Source organism: Rhizophagus irregularis, chromosome 29 (assembly GCF_026210795.1).
Source record: "Rhizophagus irregularis chromosome 29, complete sequence".
Lineage (NCBI taxonomy): Eukaryota > Fungi > Glomeromycota > Glomeromycetes > Glomerales > Glomeraceae > Rhizophagus > Rhizophagus irregularis.
In genome coordinates, this window is record NC_089457.1 from 1248281 (window position 1) to 1272435 (window position 24155).

The 24155-nt window shown below is 27.4% G+C and overlaps 7 protein-coding genes across 9 annotated transcripts; 5 read left to right on the plus strand and 2 right to left on the minus strand.

The window, feature by feature from the left end:
* Window positions 1-1347: 1347 nt before the first annotated feature.
* Window positions 1348-3014, minus strand: OCT59_019622 (uncharacterized protein). The gene is made up of 8 exons (XM_066143664.1): window positions 2938-3014; window positions 2791-2842; window positions 2609-2640; window positions 2290-2534; window positions 2081-2206; window positions 1826-2008; window positions 1702-1741; window positions 1348-1622 (listed from the first exon to the last, which is right to left on the minus strand). The coding sequence occupies exons 1-8, from the start codon at window positions 2975-2977 to the stop codon at window positions 1606-1608; spliced, it is 735 nt and encodes a 244-aa protein (XP_066005394.1). The 5' UTR covers window positions 2978-3014; the 3' UTR covers window positions 1348-1605.
* Window positions 3015-3147: 133 nt separating this feature from the next.
* OCT59_019623 (uncharacterized protein) lies at window positions 3148-6570 on the plus strand (the record flags this gene model as incomplete). 2 transcript variants are annotated; one of them, XM_066143665.1, is made up of 10 exons in its annotated part: window positions 3148-3324; window positions 3391-3489; window positions 4085-4777; window positions 4863-5098; window positions 5177-5293; window positions 5381-5680; window positions 5748-6006; window positions 6087-6190; window positions 6259-6316; window positions 6442-6515. In XM_066143665.1, exons 1-10 carry the CDS (start codon window positions 3210-3212, stop codon window positions 6513-6515), a joined length of 2055 nt encoding a protein of 684 aa, XP_066005395.1. In that variant the 5' UTR covers window positions 3148-3209. The 2 variants fall into 2 exon arrangements, with proteins under 2 accessions (XP_066005395.1, XP_025175419.2); XM_025318771.2 differs by having other exon boundaries at window positions 3167-3324; window positions 3454-3501; window positions 6259-6570.
* A 166-nt stretch (window positions 6571-6736) lies between these two features.
* Window positions 6737-8611, plus strand: OCT59_019624 (uncharacterized protein; the record flags this gene model as incomplete). Its single annotated transcript, XM_025311068.2, has 3 exons — window positions 6737-7020; window positions 7145-8473; window positions 8597-8611. Exons 1-3 carry the CDS (start codon window positions 6820-6822, stop codon window positions 8609-8611), a joined length of 1545 nt encoding a protein of 514 aa, XP_025175418.2. The 5' UTR covers window positions 6737-6819.
* A 281-nt stretch (window positions 8612-8892) lies between these two features.
* On the plus strand, window positions 8893-10535 carry OCT59_019625 (uncharacterized protein). The gene is made up of 7 exons (XM_025318770.2): window positions 8893-9216; window positions 9300-9431; window positions 9577-9666; window positions 9735-9922; window positions 10007-10057; window positions 10151-10171; window positions 10264-10535. The coding sequence occupies exons 1-7, from the start codon at window positions 8985-8987 to the stop codon at window positions 10393-10395; spliced, it is 846 nt and encodes a 281-aa protein (XP_025175417.2). The 5' UTR covers window positions 8893-8984; the 3' UTR covers window positions 10396-10535.
* Window positions 10536-14434: 3899 nt separating this feature from the next.
* Window positions 14435-17186, plus strand: OCT59_019626 (uncharacterized protein). The gene is made up of 3 exons (XM_025318768.2): window positions 14435-15044; window positions 15407-15970; window positions 16047-17186. The coding sequence occupies exons 1-3, from the start codon at window positions 14468-14470 to the stop codon at window positions 16883-16885; spliced, it is 1980 nt and encodes a 659-aa protein (XP_025175415.2). The 5' UTR covers window positions 14435-14467; the 3' UTR covers window positions 16886-17186.
* A 365-nt stretch (window positions 17187-17551) lies between these two features.
* On the plus strand, window positions 17552-19853 carry OCT59_019627 (uncharacterized protein). Its single transcript, XM_025318767.2, has 12 exons — window positions 17552-17600; window positions 17699-17804; window positions 17937-18026; window positions 18138-18257; window positions 18347-18489; window positions 18574-18646; window positions 18719-18877; window positions 18951-19072; window positions 19180-19238; window positions 19316-19406; window positions 19486-19640; window positions 19716-19853. Exons 1-12 carry the CDS (start codon window positions 17589-17591, stop codon window positions 19774-19776), a joined length of 1191 nt encoding a protein of 396 aa, XP_025175414.2. The 5' UTR covers window positions 17552-17588; the 3' UTR covers window positions 19777-19853.
* A 6-nt stretch (window positions 19854-19859) lies between these two features.
* Window positions 19860-21608, minus strand: OCT59_019628 (uncharacterized protein). 2 transcript variants are annotated; one of them, XM_025318766.2, is made up of 4 exons: window positions 20821-21608; window positions 20488-20749; window positions 20278-20407; window positions 19860-20091 (listed from the first exon to the last, which is right to left on the minus strand). In XM_025318766.2, the coding sequence occupies exons 1-4, from the start codon at window positions 21506-21508 to the stop codon at window positions 20065-20067; spliced, it is 1107 nt and encodes a 368-aa protein (XP_025175413.2). In that variant the 5' UTR covers window positions 21509-21608; the 3' UTR covers window positions 19860-20064. The 2 variants fall into 2 exon arrangements, with proteins under 2 accessions (XP_025175413.2, XP_066005396.1); XM_066143666.1 differs by having other exon boundaries at window positions 19860-20407; window positions 20821-21599.
* Between the last annotated feature and the right edge of the window lie 2547 nt (window positions 21609-24155).

The window sequence follows — 24155 nt, forward strand, 5'->3', positions numbered from 1 at the left end:
TAACCATTATGGAAGGACTTCTAGATGTCTGCTCCGTTATATCTGCTATACGTGAGTAGTTGCTCACTTCTGACAGGCGCTAGTGGGTAGCATAACTGTGTCAGTAACCCTGCTACATTACGACCCATCCTTGTGTGGGTATAAACTTGGGTCGTCTTCCCAGTGTGGTATATAGGAGATAGGGGGGATGAACATCCGGTTACTTCTAAATAATTAAAGTAGGTTGCTTGGTTATTTATTTGTTGCTTAACGGTAGGAGTATATTACTGCAACTGGTGTTGTAATGCTCCTTTCACATAGCTTTGGTGAGCCGGCTATGCTGATGTCTTCTAAAACGTAAAAAAAAAAAAAAAATATGCAGTAGTAATATGCTATATATACGAAAACTTTTTATTAACGTAAACAAATTATATACTTTATTAAAATCCCAAATCCTACAAATCAAAATTTCTTTAAAAATTTCATCCAAATTTACATTTTCCATTTGACTATTAATTATTATCAATTTTTATAGATAATGTTGAAATTTACCAATTATATTTTGATATACTTGTTCTAAATGTTCACATTTTTATAAATATATTAGTAAAAAACTTCTTTATTACTTTTATTTATATTTTCTTTTTATATTGATTATTATTTTTAAGAAATAAATATGATAATAGGTATGTATTATTTTTATATGTAAAATATATAATTTAAATTTCAAATTTTTGTATTATAAGTACCATTTATTCTATATTTATTAATAATAATTCCAAATTTATTTATTTGATCAATACTGATTTTATTTTAATTGCGTCTATCAGAAATAGATTTATTTTTACTTAATAAATAATAGTAAATCTATATTTTTACTATTAATAAGATATATATAAATCTTTGTATTATTTACTATAAATTTTTTATATTTTATAGTATGATGTATTAATGAACTTGGTTAATATATATTTTAGTTATATGTGTAATTTTATTAACTGAAATTTTTTAAAATATCATCATACTCAAATTCTTTATTAATGAAATATTTTATTATTTTAATAGATTAAAATTATAAAATTATACTTTTGAAGTGTGAATAGTTTTTTTATTTTTTTTGTACTTCTTTTCTCTAAAGAGACAAATAAGATTTCATTATAAGAATTTGGCTAATTTTTTGCTTAAAGAATTTGAACAAATAATGGCAATACATTTTATTTTTAGTATTATATACATCACTTATTACTAGCATTTACATTAATTGTAATATTTTTCTTCTTATGCTTTTATTTATTTATTATATTCTGGCTGTAAAAAAATGTAAAGTAATCATATAATATTATAAATTAAGCCAAAATTAACTATTTTAGATATTGCAAAATATGGAATTTTTCAATTCCTCAACAATTATTTTGCTACATTATTTTATTTTACCTTATAATTCTAGGCATACTAATATCATTTTGTAAAGTATCTTTTGTTTTTTTTATAATTAAATCAATATCATTTTACTGATTGAAAATATTAAATATGAAATGTGTTTGTACATTTATTGAGTTTTGAAACTTTAAACTCTATTCAAATATTGTTAAAACAATGACCATTAAAAACATTAACTACAAAAAATTAAGCTCTAATGACTTCTAATAAGGTTAATAAAAACAATATTAGATTATATAGATAAGTAAAAAATATATATGAGATATATAAAAAGATACATACTTTCTAAATCACCGATTGATTGATTTAAAATCTCTTGTTGCTAAAATATATAAATATGTTACATATGTTACATATAATTATGACACTAAACAATTAATTAAAAAATTAAATTAAAGCAACGAACCGTTTTAGGATCTTCTAATTGTTTTTTTACACGCTCAATGACATAATCTGAAAGGGCCTTTTGTTCTCGTTCACGTAAAGAAGACTCATAACGAACCCATGAATCTAAAACAGCCTTAACCTCGGTAGCTGCTGCGACTTTTTGTTTCAATTCGAAGGCTTCAGCTTCCAACGAAGCAATTTCCTTTCAAAATATAATTTTAATCAAGAACAGAGAATAAAACTTAAAAATAAGTTCGACATCTAATAAAAATACCTTAGACATAGAAAATAATGCCTTCGTAGTATCAACAATGTCTCCTAACTGTCCAACTGTTTCAATTCTTTCCTGAACAGCATTTTTATGATCATCTCGAGCTTTACGGAGAATATTATTCACCCGCTTAATTTAATGTAGAATATTATTAAATCACAATGTTTATTTAATATTTGTCAAGGAAGTTTAGAGGTTGCCCTACTACATACTCCTTTTTGCTCTTCAGCCCATTCATTAACCGGTTTTTTAAGTGCACGATATAAGACAGCCGCAATGGAAGCAAAGCTAACCACCAATAAAGTTTCCTCATTGAACACATATAATTCTTTAGAGATAGCCAAAGTTACTAATCCTGTTCCCACAGTGATGTAGCCAGTCTTTGTGATTAAAGAATTTCCAGGTAGAGAATCGATGATACTTAATGCTTTCTGTTTAGGTTCAACCTTTTGTTTATCTGATTAATGCAAAAATTCATATTGGTTTAAATCTTCACTGACAATTATTTATTCTTTTGTTATAAACACATACCATCTTTAGAAGAAGCGGTATATCTTCGAATTCTATTTGTTGCAGATAGATAATTGGTAATATATTGAAGTTTATTATTAAAACAAATTCATTTATCATCGAATTTTCCTTTAATCTTTAATATTCAAAAGAATTCTTAAATCCTTAATACAATTTTTAAAAAAAAGAATAAAAAACAATACCCAGAAAACGCAACATTGCGTTGTGAAATCTGCAATGGCCTTAAGGTGGCAGCTATTTCACGAAAAAAAAATAAATATAACCTTTTTTTAAGTGTGAAGTTGATACAAAAAGGTTAAAACAGGGACTCAATAATAATTATTAACTACCTGACAAACCTCGCGGATTTCTAATAAGCCTGAAAGCCATTACTTAGAAAAGAAGAATATAATTAATTAAACCCGAAAAAATTCTCGAGATCGATAAATTACGAATTTTTGATCTTGGCAGAATTAACAAGGAAATTTATAATGCTGGCCACTGAAAAACAGCTGATCCTGCTATTGTGTAGCCAAGCCAAAATATTTTTTTAAAAAAGTGCGTCATTCAAAAAGCTTCGCAGTAAAATATAGAATAGTCTCGGTCAAAAACTATTTGCAATATGACCAGTCAAGACTCGCAATATCAGAATAATGATTATTGGCAGAATGGCGAATATTCGTCTCAAGCTTACATTAAAAAAGAGCCACAAGACCAGACTCAAGATTTGCCTGAAGGTCAGGATTTTTTCTTTCTTTTTATTTTAATATAAGCAGTTTTTTAATTTTTGTTCTATTTTTCAGGCGAATCTTCAAATCGAGCTTCAGAGCTGGCTAATAATTTTCTAACCAATCTTACATTTACAGAAGCTTTTTCAAAACTGGAAACTTCAGAAACAACAGGTGATTCAAAGGGTAAGAGCGAATTAAACAAAAAGGTTTCACGACCTTTAGTTTATTCTTTTTATAATAGAGCTGAAAGGGGAAGGAAGTTCATTAGAAGAATGAGATACACTTTAATTAGCTGTGATATTATTACACCCAAATACTTTTTCATTTATTTTTAAAAGGCAAAACTTTATTGTCTACCCCTTTGTTCTTTTTTTTGGAAAAATAGTCACTAATGTCATGTCGTTATTGCTCTTTTTCCTTTTTTTTTCTTTTTTATTGTTGTGGTTAATTATCACGCATAGTGGGTTCTCTTTCCTTTGATAGTTCCAACAAGAGAAAAATCTGGCAAAACAATGATTTTGCTACTTTCTAATCATTATATATATATTGAGAATACAATTGTTTTATATTTTATCCTTGTCTTTATTTAAGCAGCACAGCTTAGCATCGATCCTGTTGCATATTTTTGCATGAAATCTTACCGGGCATTCGAGTCATTGGGACTTTCTCACTCTCTTTTTTAGGTCATACTAATGAAACTTAAATCATAAACATATTTTTTTTTTCTTTTATTGTTATGTATAAATCTGTTCCCGCCAATTTACAGCCAATCGCTCACATGACGACCATGATCGCTCTCATGATAGAAGTGAAAGACATCGATCCAGAGAAGATGATGATCGTGAACGGCGAGAAAGAAAACGTGAAAGAGATAGAGACAGAGAAAGAGATAGAGGAGATAGATCAGATAGGGATAAAGAAAGAGATCGGGATAGAGATAGAGAAAGAGACCGAGACAAGGACAAGGACAAGGACAAGGACAAGGACAAGGACAAGGACAAAGACAAGGACAAGGACAAGGACAAGGACAAGGACAGGGACAGGGACCGAGATAGAGAAAGAGATAGAGATAGAGATAGAGAGAAAGATAGGGAGAGAGAACGAGACAGAGAAAGAGATCGTGATAGAGATAGAGATCGTGATAGGGATAGGGATCGTGATAGTGAAAGCAGCCGACGGCGCAGAGAGCGAGAGCGAGAGCGAGAACGAGAACGAGAACGTAGTCGGGAAAGACTTCGGCGCGAACGTGAGGAAAGGGAGGAAAGAGAAACAAGAAGAACCCGACGTTCAAGAAGGCGAAGTCGAAGTTATAGTCCCAGACGTCGCAGTCACAGTCCAAGACATCGTTCGCGTTCTCGATCGATAACACCTATTAATAGAAGAAGAAAAAAATTAAATAATTGGGATGTTCCACCTCCAGGTTATGAAGGAATGACAGCTGAACAAGTTAAAGCAACAGGTTTGTTATAATCCTTTAATTATTATATTTGAGTATGAAATTGTTTTTTTTTTTTATTTAAATCTAAGATTGAATAATTTCATAGGGCATTTTCCACTTCCTGGACAACCTGCTACCACTAGACCAGCTGCAGTACCAACTTCTCCAGTAATACCAGGAATGGATCCTTCACGTGCTGCAATGATGATGGGTATGACTCATGAACTTCCCCCTCGCCCTAAAGTTAGTCAAGGAGCTGCGGGTCCAGTTGCACAGACCGCTTCGCTTGCGAGACAAGCAAGACGTCTTTATGTTGGGAATATTCCGTACGGCATTGATGAGGTGAGTTCTTTATTAAATAAATTAATAATATTTATTGATTTAATTAATTGCAATTTTGTTTAAAAAAAATTCAAATAGAACGGTTTATCGGATTTTTTCAATTCGACAATGGTTCAATTAAATATTACTACTGCACCGGGTAATCCTGTTATTGCTGTTCAAATAAATCACGACAAAAATTATGCATTTGTTGAGGTATGTTTTTAAATCGTATTTTAACAAAATTTTTTGTTTTAATATTTTTATTTTATTTACTAATTGTTTTTTGTAATTAATTTACAGTTTCGAGCTCCTGAAGAAGCAACAGCAGCGATGGCCTTTGATGGAATCACATTTCAAGGCCAATCATTAAAAATACGACGTCCAAAGGATTACCAACCGCCCCCAGGACAAAATCTTGAACCGCCACCGATTCATGTTCCTGGTGTCGTTTCTACTAATGTTCCCGATAGTCCCAACAAAATCTTTATTGGGGGATTACCTACTTATTTAAATGATGAACAAGTTATGGAATTATTAAAATCCTTTGGTGAACTTCGAGCGTTTAATTTAGTTAAAGATAGTTTAACGGGTGTATCTAAGGTATAATATATTTAAAGTTTGTTTCGAAAATTTATAGTATTTATAAGTGTAATTTGTTTTGAAATAGGGCTTTGCATTTTGCGAATACGTTGATCCAACTGTTACTGATTTGGCTTGTCAAGGTTTGAATAACATGGAATTGGGTGATCGTAAACTTGTAGTGCAACGTGCAAGTGTAGGTTCCGCCAAAAATGCGGGGGTTACGAATGTATTATCGACTTCAGTACTTATTCCAACTGGCAACGGTGAAATGCTACCGACAGCAGTTCTTCAATTACTTAACATGGTCACTCCCGAAGAATTAGTAGACGATGAAGAATATGAAGGTCTTTATTATAATTTTTTTTTTTTCATTTTTATTCATGTTTGTTTAATTAATGTTTTTCTTACTTTTAAATTTTGTTAGACATATTTGACGATGTTCGAGAGGAATGTTCTAAATTTGGAAATGTATTAGATATGAAGATACCACGACCGGGACATGGTGGAACAGAAAGCGGTATTGGCAAGGTAAATTTAAAGATTATCTTTTATGCAAGCATTTTTTTATTTTTAATTGTTAATTTTTTTTTTTTTAGATTTTCGTGCGTTATGAAACAATAGATCAAGCGGGTATTGCACTTCGTGCATTAGCCGGTAGGAAATTTGCTGAGCGCACTGTTCTAACATCATATGTTAGCGAAGACACTTATTTTTCCGATGACTTTTAATCATAATATTTTACGATGCTTCTTTGTTATAATATATTGTTATCTAAATAGTTTCATGGTTAGTACCGATGCTAACAAATTATTGGTTTAATGAACAAAGTTTACATTTGAATGATTTAATCTAGTAATTTTATAATAAACTAAATGACGATTCAAACATTTTAAAAAAAAAATATTTACAATACATTCAACCGCAGGAATTAGTTGTAAAATCAATAAAAATTAGCCAAAAAATTACAATAAACAATAAAAGTTGAAACTCCGGACAAATTAGGGTTTATTGGTATATTGTTATGACGTATGCTACAACACATATACAAATATCTAAATTAACGACGCTACATTTATAGTCAACGATATCAATCTATAAAAAAAAAGCAGACTTCCTCTTTTATCCTCTTCTCGAGCTATTCATAAATTAAAACAATCATGAGTATAAACGCAGGTGCAAATGTATTTAGCATTGAAAGCAAAGGTTTGAAATTAAACACCGCGGAAGATGTTCAAGAATTCGTGAATTCTATATCGGAAATAAAAAATTTGGAACAAGTGATACTGAGCGGAAACACTTTTGGTGTTGAAGCAGCACAAGCTATTGCTGGAGTGCTTAAAGGAAAGAAGACAATGAGGGTTAGGAGTATATTTAAACCTTTTGGAGTGTTACTTAATATATATATATAAATACTAATTATTTAACTTATAATTCTTTAACGCGTCAATATTATTGATATGATAATTCAATATATTTAATCAGATCGTTAATGCATCAGATATATTTACAGGTAGACTTAGAGAAGAGATTCCATATGCTGTTAAAGCATTTTGCGACGCGCTCGAAGAAAATGAACAGCTCATCGAGCTTAATTTTAGCGATAATGCGTTTGGTCCTGCAGGTGCTGAGCCAATGGTAGAATTTCTTAGTAATAACAAATGGTTCCAAGTTCTTAAACTTAATAATAATGGTCTTGGGACACGAGGTGGCACTCTAATTGGTAAGGCTTTACTCGCTTTGGCTAACAAAAATGTTTCTGAAGGACGTAGTTCGTCTTTTAGAACTATTATAGCCGGTCGTAACCGATTAGAAGATGGCTCTAGTCAAGCTCTTGCTGATGCAATTGCTGCTCATGGAACTTTGACCGAAATTCGTATGCCACAAAATGGTATTCGACCAGATGGTATCATTACCTTATTAAAAGGGTTTGCGGCATGTAAGAATTTAGAAGTTCTTGACCTTCAAGATAATACATTTACGGAGAAAGGTTCTGTGGCATTTGCGAAAGCACTTGTTGAATGGCCGAATTTGAGAGTTTTAAATGTTGGTGATTGCTTATTATCAGAAAAAGGTGGAGTAGCTATTGCGGAAGCTCTGTTATTAGGACATAACAAAAAACTCGAGACTCTTAATCTTCAATACAATGAAATAGATAGTAAAGGTGTGAACATATTAGCAACTGCCATTTCTACACATCTTAAAAGTTTATCTTCATTGGAATTAAATGGCAACAAAGTTGATCCGGAAGATATTTCTATTAAAAATGTAAGAAATGCTTTAGAAGAAAACGGGTATGCAGATGCATTAGGCGAATTAGATGATATGGAAGTGGAAGAAGAAGAAGAAGAAGAAGAAGAAGAAGAAGAAGAAGAAGAAGAAGAAGAAGAACAAGAAGAAGAAGAAGAAGAAGAAGAAGAACAAGAAGAAGAAGAACAAGAAGAAGAAGAACAAGAAGAAGAACAAGAAGATGATGTTGAAAAGGTGGAAAAAATTTCTGTAGTAAAAAATGAGGTGAAACTTGACGAAAAAAATACAACGGAATTGATAACGTCTAGTAAAGTTGTTGTCAAAGAAACAAAAGAACTTGATATAGAAAACAAAAAGGAACCAACAGTATCGAAAAAGCTGGAAAAACTCTCCATCAAAGAATTAGAAGACAAAGAAGATTTAGTGGATCCACAAAAATCTGAAAAACGTACCATCGAAGCGAAAGCTGTAGAAGATAAAACACGTGAAATTAATAAAGATCATGAAAACCAGCTAATAAATAGCGAAGACCAAGTAGAATCAATTAGAGAGCGTATTACGAAGGTTCAAATTCTTCATTAACTTTTTTCTTAGTTTTTTTATTGTCATTTTTTGTTTTGGATAGACCGGGGAGAAGATAAATAAGTTTCAAACAACTTAATCTCTAATCAATTTTATCTTTCTTAGTGTAATTTTCTCTAACAAAAGAATTCGAATAGATCTCTGGTCATTATAAACAATGGATCATATGAACGTTCAGAGTAAGCGTTCATCGGGATCATCATGTTTTTTAATTTACTGTCATATTTCTTCCTAACGCAAGTTTATTATTTATTAATCATAGTACAATAAAATAAATTAACAAGAGTACAAACCTAGATTAGAAAACAGCTTTGTAAAGATTGTTATTAAAAATTAATAAAGTGACTAAATTTAAAAATAAAATCAGGTGATATAATTTATTTATCGCCTGTGTTTCATTCGAAATTTTTTTTCTTATCTGTATAATGTATATCACGGGTGGAAAATCTAAAATTTTGGCGATTGATAAAAAAAATTTCATTCAAGATTAGTGATGTCAGAATTTTCAGAGGATAAAGAAAAGAATATAATAGAAATAACTACCAACAAAGAGCAGGAAGCTGTCAAACCTTTGACACCTGCTAAATTAGAAAAGTTTAAAAAAGCACAAGATAATACAGGAATAATTTATTTATCTAGTATACCACCGTTTATGAAACCTTCAAAAGTAAAGCATTTATTAGGACAATTTGGAAATATTGGAAGAGTTTATCTTGCACCTGAAGGTAAAAAAAACTCTTTGAAATAAATTTGGGAATATATTTTAATATTTTACTACAAGTATATTGAGTAAACATTCATATTTTAGATCCTAAAACGAGAATAAGAAGAAAAAAATATGGTGGTAATAAAAAGAAAAAATATACCGAAGGTTGGATTGAATTTTTAGATAAACGAATCGCTAAAACAGTTGCGAATACTTTGAATGCTCGACCAATTGGTTTGAATTTATTTTTTACTTTTTTTGAAAAACGGGTGATTCTAATGAATTTATATATAATCAATAATATATCATTTTAATTCATACATTAAATTATCCCTTTTAATATTTCTTTTATATATATATATATATATATATATATTAGGAGGAAATAAACGGAATTATTATCATGATGATTTATGGAACATTAAATATCTTCCAAAATTTAAATGGACCAATTTAACAGATCAAATAGGTAAAAAGTATTAAAACTTTTTTATATAATGATCTATTTTAATTAATTAAATTTTTTTTTTTGTAAAGTTCATGAGAAGGCTACAAGAATACAAAGATTACAAGCCGAAATATCACAAGCTCGAAGAGAAAATAAAGAATATTTAAAGAAAGTAGAAAAAGCAAAAATGATTAAAAGTATGGAAGAAAAGAAAGAAAAGAAACGTAAAGTTGCAGAAGTTGAAGAAAGTAATTTGGAAACTTTTACGGAAGCAGATGTACGTTGACAAAACCTTTTGAATATATATGATATTGAAGAATAAATTTAAATTAACCTTTTTTTTTTTTACAATTTCATTTAGACTAGAGAAAAGAAAAAGAAGAAAGTTAAAGAATTTCAATCAGATAACAAAGTAAGTCATATAGCTGATAGCTGATATATGTTTTTTTTTTAATAATAACTTAATAACTTAATAACTTAATAACTTTTTTTTAAACCAATCAAGTCTTTTGAGGATGATGATAATGTAAGTAATTTCATTTTTTTATTTACAATTTAACAAATTGATCACATGATTAACATCAAATATATTAAATATATTATAATGAATAAATTTAGTCACAAAAATATAGTAAATTTAAGCAAAGGAAGTTGGTTATAAGTGAAGTTATTGAAGGGAGAAAGAATGATGAACCAACCAATACCAGCGAAGGAGTTAAAAAGATTTTGAGTAAAATATTTATGAAATAATTTATATATTAGAATTCTATAGAATCATTTTATGTGAATGATATGCATTTTTTTTTTAAGATTTAATTAACAGAAATCATGACATGCATTAGATAATGATCTCGTGCAGATTATAATAAATTGATAACTTCCCGAAAGCCACGTGACTTAGCAATCAAAATTTTACATGATTGGTGATACTTAATAATTTTGATAACCTGATATCCGCACAATATATGTGCGATTAGATTAAATTCATTTAATTTCATAAAAAAATTAAAAAAATAAATTTTTATCAAATCACAAACAATATTAATCCCTAGTCTTTACCTTTTTTATTAATAAAAATAAAATTGTTTTTTAATTTTGCATTAGGTTTTAGTGAAAAACATATTCGTGTTTGATTTAATACAGGAAAAAAAAATTACAGATTACTTTAAAACGTAATGATTGGATTCTTGTTTGACTAAAATTTTCTAGGGAAATAACACGTTTGTTACATGAGAATAAAAGATTACTCTGTAATATATGATAGGTTCAAACATGCAATTTCGAGTTTAAAAAAAATTATCTTTGTTTAAAAAAAATGATGAACGAATTTATGTAACCATATGTATAATAAATAATTGTAAAAACGCGCAATTACTGTTAATCTAAACAAACATAATAATTTGTAAACCGAATTTGATGATTAGAGTAAATTAGAGTAATAAACAAAAAGAAAATCCTTGTTATGACTGTCACCTGTCACAAATGTCACAAAATTTGATGATTGTTACTCAACAATATTTAAAATCATCATGATATACAGTTAGTTCGCGGAGCAACAGGAAAAAAAGTGGATATTTTCTTTTTTAAAAAAATGTTGATTCTTACCAAATTATTATTTCATTTATTTCATTTAAAATACTATTAATAGAAAACAAAAAAATCTAAATTTAATTTCAGGATATGACAATTGTCCCTATTATAATTATGATAATGACGACAGTGACAGATATTATGTAATATCTTTAGGGGTAAGGAAAATCTTAAGTAATACAAATTTTTTTTGTGGGGAAATAAAAATAAGAAATATATTATGATTTTATATTGTCATTTTAAAGTATACTTGGCAGTTTAATTTATTATAGTTATAGAGATAACCTTTTTCGAAATACATAATAACTTTAATTTCTTTTAATAGAATTTATTATCTTTTTAATCTTTAATAGAATTATATTACCTTTAATAGAATTATATAATCTTTGATAAAATTATAATCTATAATAGAATTCAATCTTTAATAGAATTCATAAAAAAAAAAAAAGTTTTTTATTAAAAATTTGGTTTTACATCGTGTATTTTGATAAGCGATGTATTACGCACTTAAGGGGTTTATTATCAGGATCCTCCCATCATATGGCGTATTATAATCAAAAAAAAATGTGAATATTAATTACTTATTAAAAGATACTCGATTTATACGATAAGTTAATAATAATATCCGAAGAGTTCACTAACCCCTTTAATGATCGCTTTCTCGCACTGTTGAAAATCAAGCTTTTGGATAGCAAAATTAGAAAAGGTTTGGTAGATCCTTGATTAGACTTACTTTAAATAGGTGAGCTCCGATTTGGTCTGTGCTAAAGATTGATTGGCGCAGTTGAAATCAAAAAAATTTTTTTTTCACATTACAGTTTAGATAGAAAAGATGCAAAGAATTTTCGTTTCGATAACATCATCTAGCAAAATCTTTTTCAATGTTGTTATCATGCGTAACATTTTTTCTTAATAAAGGGTTATAAAAGGATAAATAAATAAACAGAAGGTATTACAATCTATTTGTTTTTAATATAACCAATTTTCGAGTTCATTTCTTATAAGTAAGATAAAGTTGTCATACGAAAAAAAAAAAGCTTAAAAAAATGATTATTAGTTACACCTGTAAAATTACTTTTTGAAATACAAAAGTGATTAATATTTATTTTTAATTATTAATTCATTTTAGTGTACAATAAATAAATTATGTAAAATATTATAAATTCTTTGTAAGTTTATAAACAATCTTTTTGTATATCAAAAATGTTAAGAATAATGAATTAATAAAAAAAGTAAATGAAAAGATGAAATAATTTAATTATTATTTATATTTTTTTTTCTCATGAGAAAAAAAAAATTTCTTTCTTTTAGAATTCGGGCAAAAAAAAAAAAAAAAAAAAGAAACAAAGTTTAATCATCACATAATAACACAACATTAATTAACACTTATTAAATTAAGATCAATTCCTTATAAGGAGTATTCATAGTATGCATCGGGTGCGATAAGTAATTTCTATGCCAAATGATATAATAAATGACACATTTTCGGCGATAATTCTTTTTTAGGTTAATATTAATTTAACGTAAGTAAATTAAGTTTATTTATGCAAGTAATCAAATTTACAATATTTCCTAATTTATCATTTCTAATTTAATTTAAGAAAATTTTATTGGTGGTTAAAAAATATACCGAAACAAAAATCATGCGGACAAAAAAATTGTCCATATATAAATATTTTAATTAATGGATAAATGAAAGATTGGATGTTTGATGTTAATCAATTTTTTTTAAAAATAACTTCTTCTAATTATAAACAAAAATAATGATTTTCAATTTTTTTTTTTTTGAAATAATAGAATTTTCTTTTTTCTCTTTCTAAAATTAAAATTGAAAGAAATGAAACGATTAGAAAATGTAATGTTCTTTTAGTTTTAAATGTTTCACAAAATCATTCATGTAAAAGATCGAATTTTAAAATGTACGTAATTTATAATGAAGATTTTATACGTGCATTCTTTTTTGTTGTTTATTCCGCAGTAAATTTTGAATTTTTTTTTACGGCAGACTATTTGTATTTTACAATATGCAAAATACTATATATAGAATATAAACAAAAAATTTATATCTATAATTAGATAACTTTTGATAATTATTATTATTATTATTATATTATTTATTATTATTATTATTTATTTTTTCTTTGGCTCGGAAAAAGTATATTAATTTAATAAAAAGAATAATCTTTCCTTTTCTCTCTCTCTATTTTTTTTTTCTTCAAAAAAAAATTCTCTCTCTTATTTATTTAATTTATTTTTCTAAAAAAAAAAATTAAATTTTTTTTTTTGAAACTTTTTGAAAAATTGGGTAAAAAAAATTTTTTTTTTTATTTTTAATTTATTTATATATATATATATGTTTATATATATTTTTTAATTGTTTGCTACTTGTCAGACCCGCAACGCCAATTTTCCATTCATTTAATCATCTCAATTTTTTTTTTCTTTACATTTTTTCTACCCAATTTTCTTAAAATAACTTCTTACTTTCAACTTACTTTAATCTAAACTTTTTTTTTACTTTCTTTTTGTTTATTATTCTCCATCTTATACATTCATTTGCATTATTAATAATTATTACATCTCGTATTTTCCCCACAAAAAAAACAAATTCAATCCCAAAATTTATATAAATATATAATATAAACATATAAATGACAAGATTAGAACTTACGTAATAACTGGAAATCAGGGATTAACATAAATAAAAATATAAAATATACCAGGAAGTTGAAATCAGGTTATTTTACTCTTACGATTTTTTTTTTTAGTTGATCGTTATAAAAAAAAAAAATCTCTATTATATATTACTATATATTAAATATCACATCATAAAAAGAAATTCAGCCCCCCCGCATTATAATCATTTTTATTGTATTCACGCACACGGGCAATACTCTTTTCAATCCTTTTATATATAAAGCACTTTTACCTTCACACAAAAAAAAAAAGAAAAAAATTTATATATACAAATATAAATAATATAAAACACTTAACAAAGAAAGTCAAAACTTTGTTAAGAAATATTACTTTTTTTTTTTATTTTTTAAAAATTTTTCTTTCTTCTAAAATATTAGATATATATTCTATAAAATTTCACTCCCCCTTGAAATTTTTAAAATTTTTATAAATCACATAAATCAAAACCATTAATTTATTTTATTTAAAAAAAGTTTCTTTTTATAAAAGTTTTTTTATTTTTTTCCCATTCTTTTTACTTTAAAAATAATTAATAATGAGTGTTGACGCGATATCAGAAGATGCTGGAATAATTTCAAGGCTACAACTTGCTAAAGCTTTGAAAGAGGATCCCGAAAATATTTATGCAGAATCTCCTGAAAATAGTGCTATTTTTCTCAGACAACGTAACCGAAATACAAGATTTGGTACTCAAACACCTCCAAGAGGTGCTTTTCGTTTACCACGTCCAACTTGTTTATTAGTTCCTCCAGTTTTAGGTAATGTTGAAGAATATAATTCTCAACATAATACCTCACAAATATTACCTTCTCAACTATATCAACAAGCTCAACAAACTCAACAGACTCAACAGACTCAACAGACTCAACAACAAGCTCAACAAGAAGTTAGACGTCCAAGTATTCCTCAAATTTCTACTTCAAGTCCAAGGAATAGTATTATAATCCCTGAAGATAGAGAAAGACGTGGTAGTGGTAGTAAACCTGCTACTTTATTGGATGTAAGAGAATCCATGTTGGAAGTTAGACAAAATTTACAAAATACTTTGCCTTTTTCTGCTTCTTCAAGTCATAGAACTTCTATGATACTTCAACAAAATAAGTCTCTTCCCGGTAAGTTTGTTTTTATTACTATTCTTACTAAATTCGGTAATTGGATCAAAGTTACACGAATGGTTTTCGCGCTCATTGTTTTAATAAATTAGCCCAATTTCCATAAATGGTAAAAATTCAAAAAAACCTAACATTATATACGTAATATATATACATATATTACTATATTTATATTATTATTATTATTATTATTATTATTATTATTATTATTATTATTATTATTATTATTATTATTATTATTTTATTTTTATTTTATTTTTATTTTATTTTATTTATTTTATTATTTTATTATTTTATTTAATTTAATTTTTATTAATTATTTTATTTTATCTTATTTTTTTCGTATCACATCAATTTAATAGATGCAAATGGAAAACCTCATGGTTCATCAAAACTTAGCAATGTTACGGCTTCGCGTCCAAATTCAGTTATATCCCCATCTCGCCCGATTTCATCGTATTCTAATAATGCTAGTTCCCGTCCTACTTCATTTTATAAATCAAATAAATCATCTAATCCTCAAGATTTTGAAGAAGAAGAAGATGATGAAAATGAAAAAGAATCTTCTTCTGCTAATTCTAAAAATTCTAAAAATTCTAAAAGTTCTAAATCTAAATCACAAAAATCTGGAGTAATTAAAAAGAATGGATCTTCATCATCTGATGATTCTGATTCAGCTCCAAAACAACCTCCAATGTTACCTCCAATTAAAAGTGTTGCTAATCAAGCTATAAGTCTTGAAAAAGTTGAGGAAGAAGATGATTCTTCAGAAGAATCAGAAGATGATGATGATGACGATGACGATGAATCAAGTGAAGATGATACTCCACTTGCTTTAAAATCTACTCCTAAAATTAAAATAGCTTCTCCCAGAATTACTACAAAGAAAAGTAATGGTGGAAGAATTGAAGCATGGCTTGAACATGGTATGGTATTTAATTCTTTTCATATTACTTAATGTTATTATATATTGTGATTCTAACTTTTTTTTTAAAAAAATAGTTTCAGGATCACCTGAAGGAATTCCCTCACGTCCTTCAACACCCGGTCATTCTTCAACACCACCACATTCTCCACATTCTCCACATTCCCCACATTCTCCACATTCTCCACGTGTAAGAAAAATTTCGGAACATAGTCAATATAGTTCAAGTCCACTTGGAATGGGGCATAGAATGTCATATGTGGGTGAACCTATTCATGATGCACGCAATATTCGTCCCAAATCAGTCTATATTCCAGAAGATTTACAACCACCTAAGCCAGAATTTCATCAACCAAGAAAGAGAAGTAATAGTGAATTTGCACCTAAAAAAAGACCAATTTCATTTATGCATGATGTACCTCTCCCAGTTGGACGTGTTTCTCCAAGTCCTCGTCAAGATTCTGGTTACTGGGCAAAAGATACTTTACTTGCTTTATCAGATGATTTACGTCATATGAGTATAATGAATGATTCCAATGCTCTATATTCGAGAACTAGAAGTGCTAGTTTTAGTAATCCTAGTGGTAGTGGTAATATCGCTAAGCTTTCTCCTGCAAATAACATTTCAAAAGTAATGAATCGTCATAGTCATAGACGTGAAGGAAGTTCAAGCAGTGCTCATAATAGTAGACCTAGTACACCACAATTGCAGATCCCTCCAATTGTAAAACCTTCAAGATCAAAAGATTCATTACAAACTCCTCCAATGTCACCTTATTCATCTTCTACAATGAACGGAAATAGAAATAGTTTTTATGCAAATAATCAAAGAATTTCATCTGAACAATCAAAAGTTTCAAATAGAAATTCTTTTTATTTACATCAACACCAACAAAAAAATCGTATTAGATCTTAATGTCATAGAATATTTAATTATTAATTAACATACAAAGAACATTTAAAGAGATTAGATATAATTATTTAAGTAATTTCGGAATTTTAGGTTGATGAATGATACAAAGACTATGAAATTGCCGTTTTTATTAGTTGTATTAATATTATTTTTCCTTTCTTGTATTATTTTTTTCTTGTGAATAATTTTCTTTTTTTTTGGCATTCCTAAAAATTTAATTAATTCAAGTAATATATAAAATAATCATAATTCAAAAAACAAATAAATACTAATGATATAACAATGTTGAGATTTATTACAATGGATCTAAAGTTCTAAGTTTATTTTCATTTGATTAAACATAAGTTGGGTTCACGTGACATTAGCTGTTAAGGTAAAACTCCGTAAGCGCGGTAAAAACGGCGTTAGCGGTATTTTAGCGGTTTCATATTTCCAATGAAATTTGTATTGTTAGTAATCAGTAAGTACTTTTTTTAATACAATGATCAATATAGACTACCAATCAAAAAAAGAATGGAGGCTAAATTAGTAAATCGATGTTACCTGCAAATCATTCTAGAATTTTAGTAATTACCCGGATTGTATTCTAGATCAATGTAGATCACTGAATTTGTCATCGCGTATTTAAAAATTATAAAAGAGTGAGGTATTAAAAACCTTTTTTTTTTTGTTGTTAACATTGATACTTAATAAAAAATATAAAAAAATGGCAGAACAAGTAAAAAAAGCTTTTTTTTTAAATTACTTTATTATTATTTTAAATTATAAATTAATTTTCTTAATTGATTTGATTTGATTTTTTTTTTTAAAAAAAAGGATTCATCACTTTTTAATTCCGAATTTGTTGAACAAGAAGAAATTTATGAAGAACAAATTTTAAATGATAATAATGAAGTTGAAAGTTCTATGGATGAAGATGAAGGTATATTTTTTTAAAAAAATTAGATTTAATTTTTTTGAATTTGAAAAGAATTATTTAATCAAAAAAAAATTTTTTTTTTAAAAAAAAAAATTTTTTATTTCTTTTTTGAATTTTTGATTAAAAATTTTTCAGATGAAAGAAATGATGAACAACAGAATGAAATTGAAAATGAAATGATTGAATTGAAAGATGATTCTATACAAGGATTTTTTGATCATAAAGGTTTAATATTTCATCTTGGAAATAAATTGGATTTTCTTTAAATTAAAATTAAATCATTTAAATCATTTAAATTATTTAAATCATTTGAATCATTTGAATATAATTTTATAGATTCTGTTTATACTATTGATATAAATCCAATTAATGAAAATCTTATTGTATCTGGTGGTGGAGATGATAAAAGTTTTTTATGGAATAGTGATACTGGAGAAAAATTATTTGAATTATTAGGTAAACAAATATATATATATATGTTTATATTTATATTTATATTTAATAACTTGAATCAATTCAATATCTAAATTATGATGGATTATTAGGTCATACTGATTCAGTTACAAGTGCATTATTTAGTAAAGATGGTCAATATGTAGCAAGTGGTGGTATGGATGGTAAAGTTAAAGTATGGAAAGTTGAAAATAGAGAATTTATCTTATCATTAGAAGGTCCTGATGAAATTGTGGTATGTGAATCAAAGAAAAAAAAATAATTTTGAAATAATAAATTATTCTAAAATATTTATTTATATATATATATAATATATAAGTGGTTAGATTGGCATCCAAAGGGAAATATATTATTAGCAGGAGCAAATGATTCTACAATATGGATGTGGCAAGGTAAATTAAATACCAATTATTATTATTATTTTTTAAAAAAAAAAGTACTTTAATTAATTAAATATTTTTTAGTACCTTCTGGTAATTGTATGAATGTATTTTCGGGACATTCATCATCAGTCACAACAGGACAGTTTACACCTGATGGTAAAAAAATTGTGTCTGGTTCGGAAGATAATTCATTAATAGTTTGGGATCCGAAATCTGCCAATTCAATCTATAAAATATCAGGTATAATTATTATAAGCTCGATTGTACGATTGTTTTATAATTCCTTTTTTTTTTAACATTCAAACTGTTTTAGGCGAAGACGCAAGATTTCATAAAGAAGGTATAACTTGCTTAGCAGTAAATAAAGAAAGTACATTAGTATTATCTGGATCTTCTGATGCTTCTGCTAGACTTGTCAATTTAACAAATGGAAATGTAAGTTACAAGTCATTCATTGTTTTTTTTTTAAAAAAAAAATGAAATTTTTTTTCGAAATACAAAACTAAATTCGTAACTTCATATTATAAATTTCATTTTATTAGATTCTCGGATCATTTGAAGATCATACTGAATCTGTTGAAACAGCTGGGTTCTCAAATATGTAAATTATTTATTTTAATTAATTAATATTTAATATTTGAAATTTATTCTTTATAAACTTACAAAATTTTTTATTAGTTTACCATTAGCAGCAACGGGTTCTTTAGATGGTAAATTAAATATTTGGGATGTTACAACAATGCGATTACGTCAAACATGTAATCATGATGTATGTAAATTTATTATTATTTTTCCACTTTTTACATTTTTTTTCGAATGAGTATGTTAACTTTTTTTTTCCCTTTTAGGATGCTATAATACAACTTCAATGGCATCATGATTCTCCTTTATTAACCACCTGTTCTGCTGATAGAACTGTACGTGTATGGGATGGTAGAACCGGTAATTGTGAAAAAACTTTCTATGGTCATCAAGATACTATTCTTGGATTTGCTATTTCAAAGTATGTATCGTTAAACTTTCTCTTTTTATATATTCCACAAATATTATATTAATATTTTCTTTCATTAAACTTTAGGGATGGTAAAAAAATTGTCACTGCTGGTGATGATCATGTTTGTCTTGTATTCAAATATTAAATTTAGTTATTATGTTATTTAGATTTTACTTATTTAAATTTCGTAATTAATAAAATAAATCAATCAATAATACTTTAAGATATAAAAAGTCCAATCTACCAAATAACCAAAAAATTTATTAAAAAACATAATCTAAATAAATTAAATACAAATGCTATGATATATATATATAATAAGAAATGAAAAATATTTATTAGGAATTGTACTTCTGGCAAAAGAAAGCAAACAAAAATAAAAGTATGTGTAATAATAAACAAAGAAGTCCCTAAAAGATTTATTTTATCTGTTTCAATAATATGGTCGACGGGGATTGTTCTAGGAAGGGCAAAAGGTTAGTAGTGCACAAAAACGATATGCAAATAATACTACACAAAAAGCGAATTTTATAAGTCGAGCACAAATATTTATAGAAAGCCTATCGGATATCCGAAAGGGAAGGACAAAATTGCACAATAATACATTCTTCTTCACATGTAATTGAAATAAAAGTTGTTCACGTACCAGAGGATTTGGTCTAAATCTGTATGCCAACATCATTCTCTTGCGATAAATTTCAAACTCATCATCTTCTTCTTCAACGCCTTCAGGTTTCGTTTGTCCTAATCCTGCATTTGCTGGTCGATTATCAGCTCTAAAAACGAAATTATGTATCATTGTCAAAAAAAAAAAATAAAAAAATAAAATTCAAATAATAATTTATAAATAACATACTTGTTTATAGGAACAGCAATACCTTCCCCAGATTTTCCTAATCCGGACCCAGCCTGCCAACCTTGTTTCATTAGCATTTTAAATCCAATGTTTGACGGATCCAACTTATTGCCAGCATAATCTTCATATGTTGGAGATGAACCACCAGTTTTGACAGCTTTAACTTTTTGTTCAAACCTCTCAAGTTCTTCCTTGGGTAAAAAGTCAGCGATATGGTGTGCACGTTTAGCCTCAGCTTGAGAAGTTAACAAAGCCGCTTGTTCTTTTTTTGCGAAGTTATTAATATTTTGTTTTAAATGTTAATTCTTCCCTCAATTGTTATCTTTATCTTACCCGCTGTCTTTTTCATTTCTTCTGCTCTCTTTTTATGCTCCCATGTACCACCATCTGTAATTTCATCTTCAGGATAAACCCATTTGGATCCGATACGAACCATACCAGATTTATAAGTATCCGAATATTTTACAAATTTTCTTTTATCTGAAAAGGTATAACTTTGCTGTGGGGGAGTAGGATTCGCTGAAGTTGCTGTTGTTGTAGTGCTAGTGCTGGTGCTGGTGCTGGTGCTGGGTCTTACTAGAGTAAATGAGGAGGAGGAGGCATAACTGGCAGTTTCATCACTTACACTTTGAGTTGAATTTGAGTCAATTGAAGGTGTTGGAGCTTCTTTTACTGTTGTTGAACCAGCCTGATCCCAGCGACTTCTTTTTCGCTTTTTTTTATTTTCCCCTGTACCTCCATTATTTTCCGATAAATTAGATTCTGTTGATTCGTTTTTTAATGTAACATTCTGTTCAATACTCTGTGTTGCAGTTTCTTGTGGGTTGTCCACATCTTCGTTCCCCAAATTTACGTGCTCTGGTGGTTTCGATATGGAAAAACTGATTTTAGTGTGATTATTGTTTTCAATTGAACTAGATCCGGACTCGATCTTCGCTTTTGGCTCAAGTTCGGTTGCTGCACCTTGCTCAGTTGGACCAGCTATAGTACTGACATCGTCACTATTACTTAATGTACTCATCTTGTCCTTCACAAAGGCCTTTCAAGCCCTGTTCGAACAAGACTATTAAAAATAAATTTCGTTGTCTTAGTCGCCGATCGAAAATTTTAATGAATTATTCAATTTTCAGAAAATCTTTATTTATACCATTATTGATTTGTACATTTCACGTGATTCCCAAATGTTCATATAACTAGGAATTCTAGGAATTCCGGGGGGTTTACGTGACAGTAGCGCGATAACTTCACTGATTTGTTTATTTTTATACAAAAGCACTTCGCTCACTCATTTCTTTTCTTTCTTTTCTTTTCTAGCCTTTTATTTTAAAAGATTTTGCCCTTTTTCTTTTAATTTTTAAAACGCAAAAAATTACGTTCTTGACCCTGTACGACTTACTTTCTTGAGGTCAAAATATGCATGATTATGTATGACGAAAATAATTATTTCTTGTGATCTTTTTTACAGTATAGACGAAAAAAAAATTTACTATTATATCTCTTTTAAGTGCATCCTCTATGATGTCTACACGTGCATACAAATGCATTCTCGTGACAATTATACAGTCTATACTGACTGGCGATTAAAATTATACATTCACTATACTGAGGATCTTGTACTTTCATTATAGCAAGTTATTCACTATATAAAAATTCGCTATAGAGATGATAATGTTGGCCAATCATTAATAACCGGTTGATCCCGACTTATTTTTAAAAATAAACAAATTAATAATAATTTAATTTAAATTAATTAATTTGCACAATCTTATATTACTGAGGAAAAATTTATAAATTTACTAAGGTGAAATTACAAATTTACTATTTATATATTACGTGTAATATATTACGTGTAAAAAATTAGTAATACTGATAAATTATAATTCAAACCTTTCTGTCATCTGAAATTTTCTTCATTCAATTCACTTTAATGAGATAAATTCCAATTACTAGATAGTAAGATTGTAAGAAACCGTTTTTTTTTTAATTTATAATACACCTATTATCGAATACCTTGATTTTTACTTAATCCAGAAAGGTTAAACTGTTGTGCATGAAGAATTATGCCACTGCAAGAACAATAATTAGAAACAATAATTAAAGCAGAATAGCAGGAATATGCAGGATACATTTTTGAATGTTACCCAAAATTCCACTGTAAATGCAACTTTATAGAGAGATACTGGAGCTTTATAAAACAAAAGACCAGATAAATATGCAGTTATTAGTTTTGCAGATTTAATGAAAAGTTCTAGAAGTTTTTATTGGCATTTTCTGTAACAACTATTTATAAGTTTGTATGCAAGTTATAGAAGTATATGGATGCATACAATAAAGAATTAGAGAGTAAAACTGCCAAGTAAGCTGTTAATAAATATAAATCATATTGTCAGCTACCTGAAAATATTAAAAGGTTAATGGATTAATGGACTAATAAATATAATTTCATTTATCCACAGATTTACAACTTTCTTAATTAATTTGATTCAAATAAATAAAAGTTTATTTTTACATGAAATATTATATGTAAAATAATGTAATATATGTTTTATTATCCAAAAATTCTTATTTTTTATTGGAAACTTGTATAGTTATATAATTGTTAAGTATAGATTTTTTGCATTATATAATAAATATTTTAGTGATTTTAAGAATTTAGTTAAATACAATTATCCTTTATACATATCATATTTGCAAAGTTATTTCAAGCCATTAATAAGCTTATGAATCTTCTTAAATGAAAGCTTCTTAGTAGGTTTAAAAATAGTAAACAAATATCACTAATTTAATAATTCAAAATTTAATATATTAATATTACTACTACAATTTCAATTGATTTCAAAATTTATTTCATTATATATATATGGTTACTTTTCTTATTGTATTAAAAATAAAGAACAATTAATTACTATTTATTCTTTTAAACTTTTACTGTCATTAAAAGTAATATTTAAATTTATATCTATTTTAATATTCTTATTTATATTAAATGATTTTAATACTTTTTGTCCGGAGAAAAGCAAAGGACTATATATGTCTACGCACTATGATGATCTATGGAAATAACGTGTAAATTTTCAATCACGTGAGTTTCTCTGTCCAGGAATTCCAAGGCGTTATGCTGCTAATCAGCAGAAAATTACCAGAATTCCAAGGCGTTATGCTGCTAATTAGTAGAATATATCGCTACATTTTTATTTATTATACCTCGCTCTGGACTTACAACGGTTCCCGTTTTCTAGTACTTAAAAAGGTTTTGTAGAAATCAAATCTTAAAAAGAGTTTAATAGTTGAATTATTTTTATTTTTATAGTTTATAAATTGAGATTATAAAAAGCAGAAAATAATATTAAAGAATTTCCTAATGAACTTTATAATTATGCTTTTCTGCTTTTCTTCTAAAATTAAAAATTTTTTCACAAAAATCTTTTGAAAGGAAAAGTAATATTATATAATTTTAATGCAATTGACTATAAATCTGCAAAGAAAAATTTAAAGCAATTTTATATGAGAAGATATACTTTTATTATGAAATAAAATCTCCAAAAAATAATAAATATAGCATTATTATTATTTTTTTTATTATTTTTTTATATAACCACTGCACATTTATTGAGAAAAAGTCGAAGTATTTACAAATATACAAAAGTACATAAGAGGACTAACTACTA

What these genes read in the sequence shown, in the direction of transcription:
- OCT59_019622 (XM_066143664.1), bottom strand. Translation starts at nt 2,977, where the DNA reads ATGGCTTTCAGGCTTATTAGAAATCCGCGAGGTTTGTCAG. An exon ending in CGCAATGTTGCGTTTTCTGG is followed by an intron (nt 2,641 to 2,790) that starts GTATTGTTTTTT and finishes TGCAACAAATAG; the next exon opens with AATTCGAAGATATACCGCTT. An exon ending in TACCGCTTCTTCTAAAGATG is followed by an intron (nt 2,535 to 2,608) that starts GTATGTGTTTAT and finishes TGCATTAATCAG; the next exon opens with ATAAACAAAAGGTTGAACCT.
- OCT59_019625 (XM_025318770.2), top strand. Translation starts at nt 8,985, where the DNA reads ATGTCAGAATTTTCAGAGGATAAAGAAAAGAATATAATAGAAATAACT. An exon ending in AGTTTATCTTGCACCTGAAG is followed by an intron (nt 9,217 to 9,299) that starts GTAAAAAAAACT and finishes TTCATATTTTAG; the next exon opens with ATCCTAAAACGAGAATAAGA. An exon ending in AAACTTTTACGGAAGCAGAT is followed by an intron (nt 9,923 to 10,006) that starts GTACGTTGACAA and finishes AATTTCATTTAG; the next exon opens with ACTAGAGAAAAGAAAAAGAA.
- OCT59_019626 (XM_025318768.2), top strand. Translation starts at nt 14,468, where the DNA reads ATGAGTGTTGACGCGATATCAGAAGATGCTGGAATAATTTCAAGGCTA. An exon ending in ACAAAATAAGTCTCTTCCCG is followed by an intron (nt 15,045 to 15,406) that starts GTAAGTTTGTTT and finishes TCAATTTAATAG; the next exon opens with ATGCAAATGGAAAACCTCAT. An exon ending in TGAAGCATGGCTTGAACATG is followed by an intron (nt 15,971 to 16,046) that starts GTATGGTATTTA and finishes TTAAAAAAATAG; the next exon opens with TTTCAGGATCACCTGAAGGA.
- OCT59_019627 (XM_025318767.2), top strand. An exon ending in AGGATTTTTTGATCATAAAG is followed by an intron (nt 18,027 to 18,137) that starts GTTTAATATTTC and finishes ATAATTTTATAG; the next exon opens with ATTCTGTTTATACTATTGAT. An exon ending in ACAGCTGGGTTCTCAAATAT is followed by an intron (nt 19,239 to 19,315) that starts GTAAATTATTTA and finishes ATTTTTTATTAG; the next exon opens with TTTACCATTAGCAGCAACGG.
- OCT59_019628 (XM_066143666.1), bottom strand. Translation starts at nt 21,508, where the DNA reads ATGAGTACATTAAGTAATAGTGACGATGTCAGTACTATAGCTGGTCCA. An exon ending in AGAAATGAAAAAGACAGCGG is followed by an intron (nt 20,750 to 20,820) that starts GTAAGATAAAGA and finishes TCGCAAAAAAAG; the next exon opens with AACAAGCGGCTTTGTTAACT. An exon ending in ATTGCTGTTCCTATAAACAA is followed by an intron (nt 20,408 to 20,487) that starts GTATGTTATTTA and finishes TTTCGTTTTTAG; the next exon opens with AGCTGATAATCGACCAGCAA.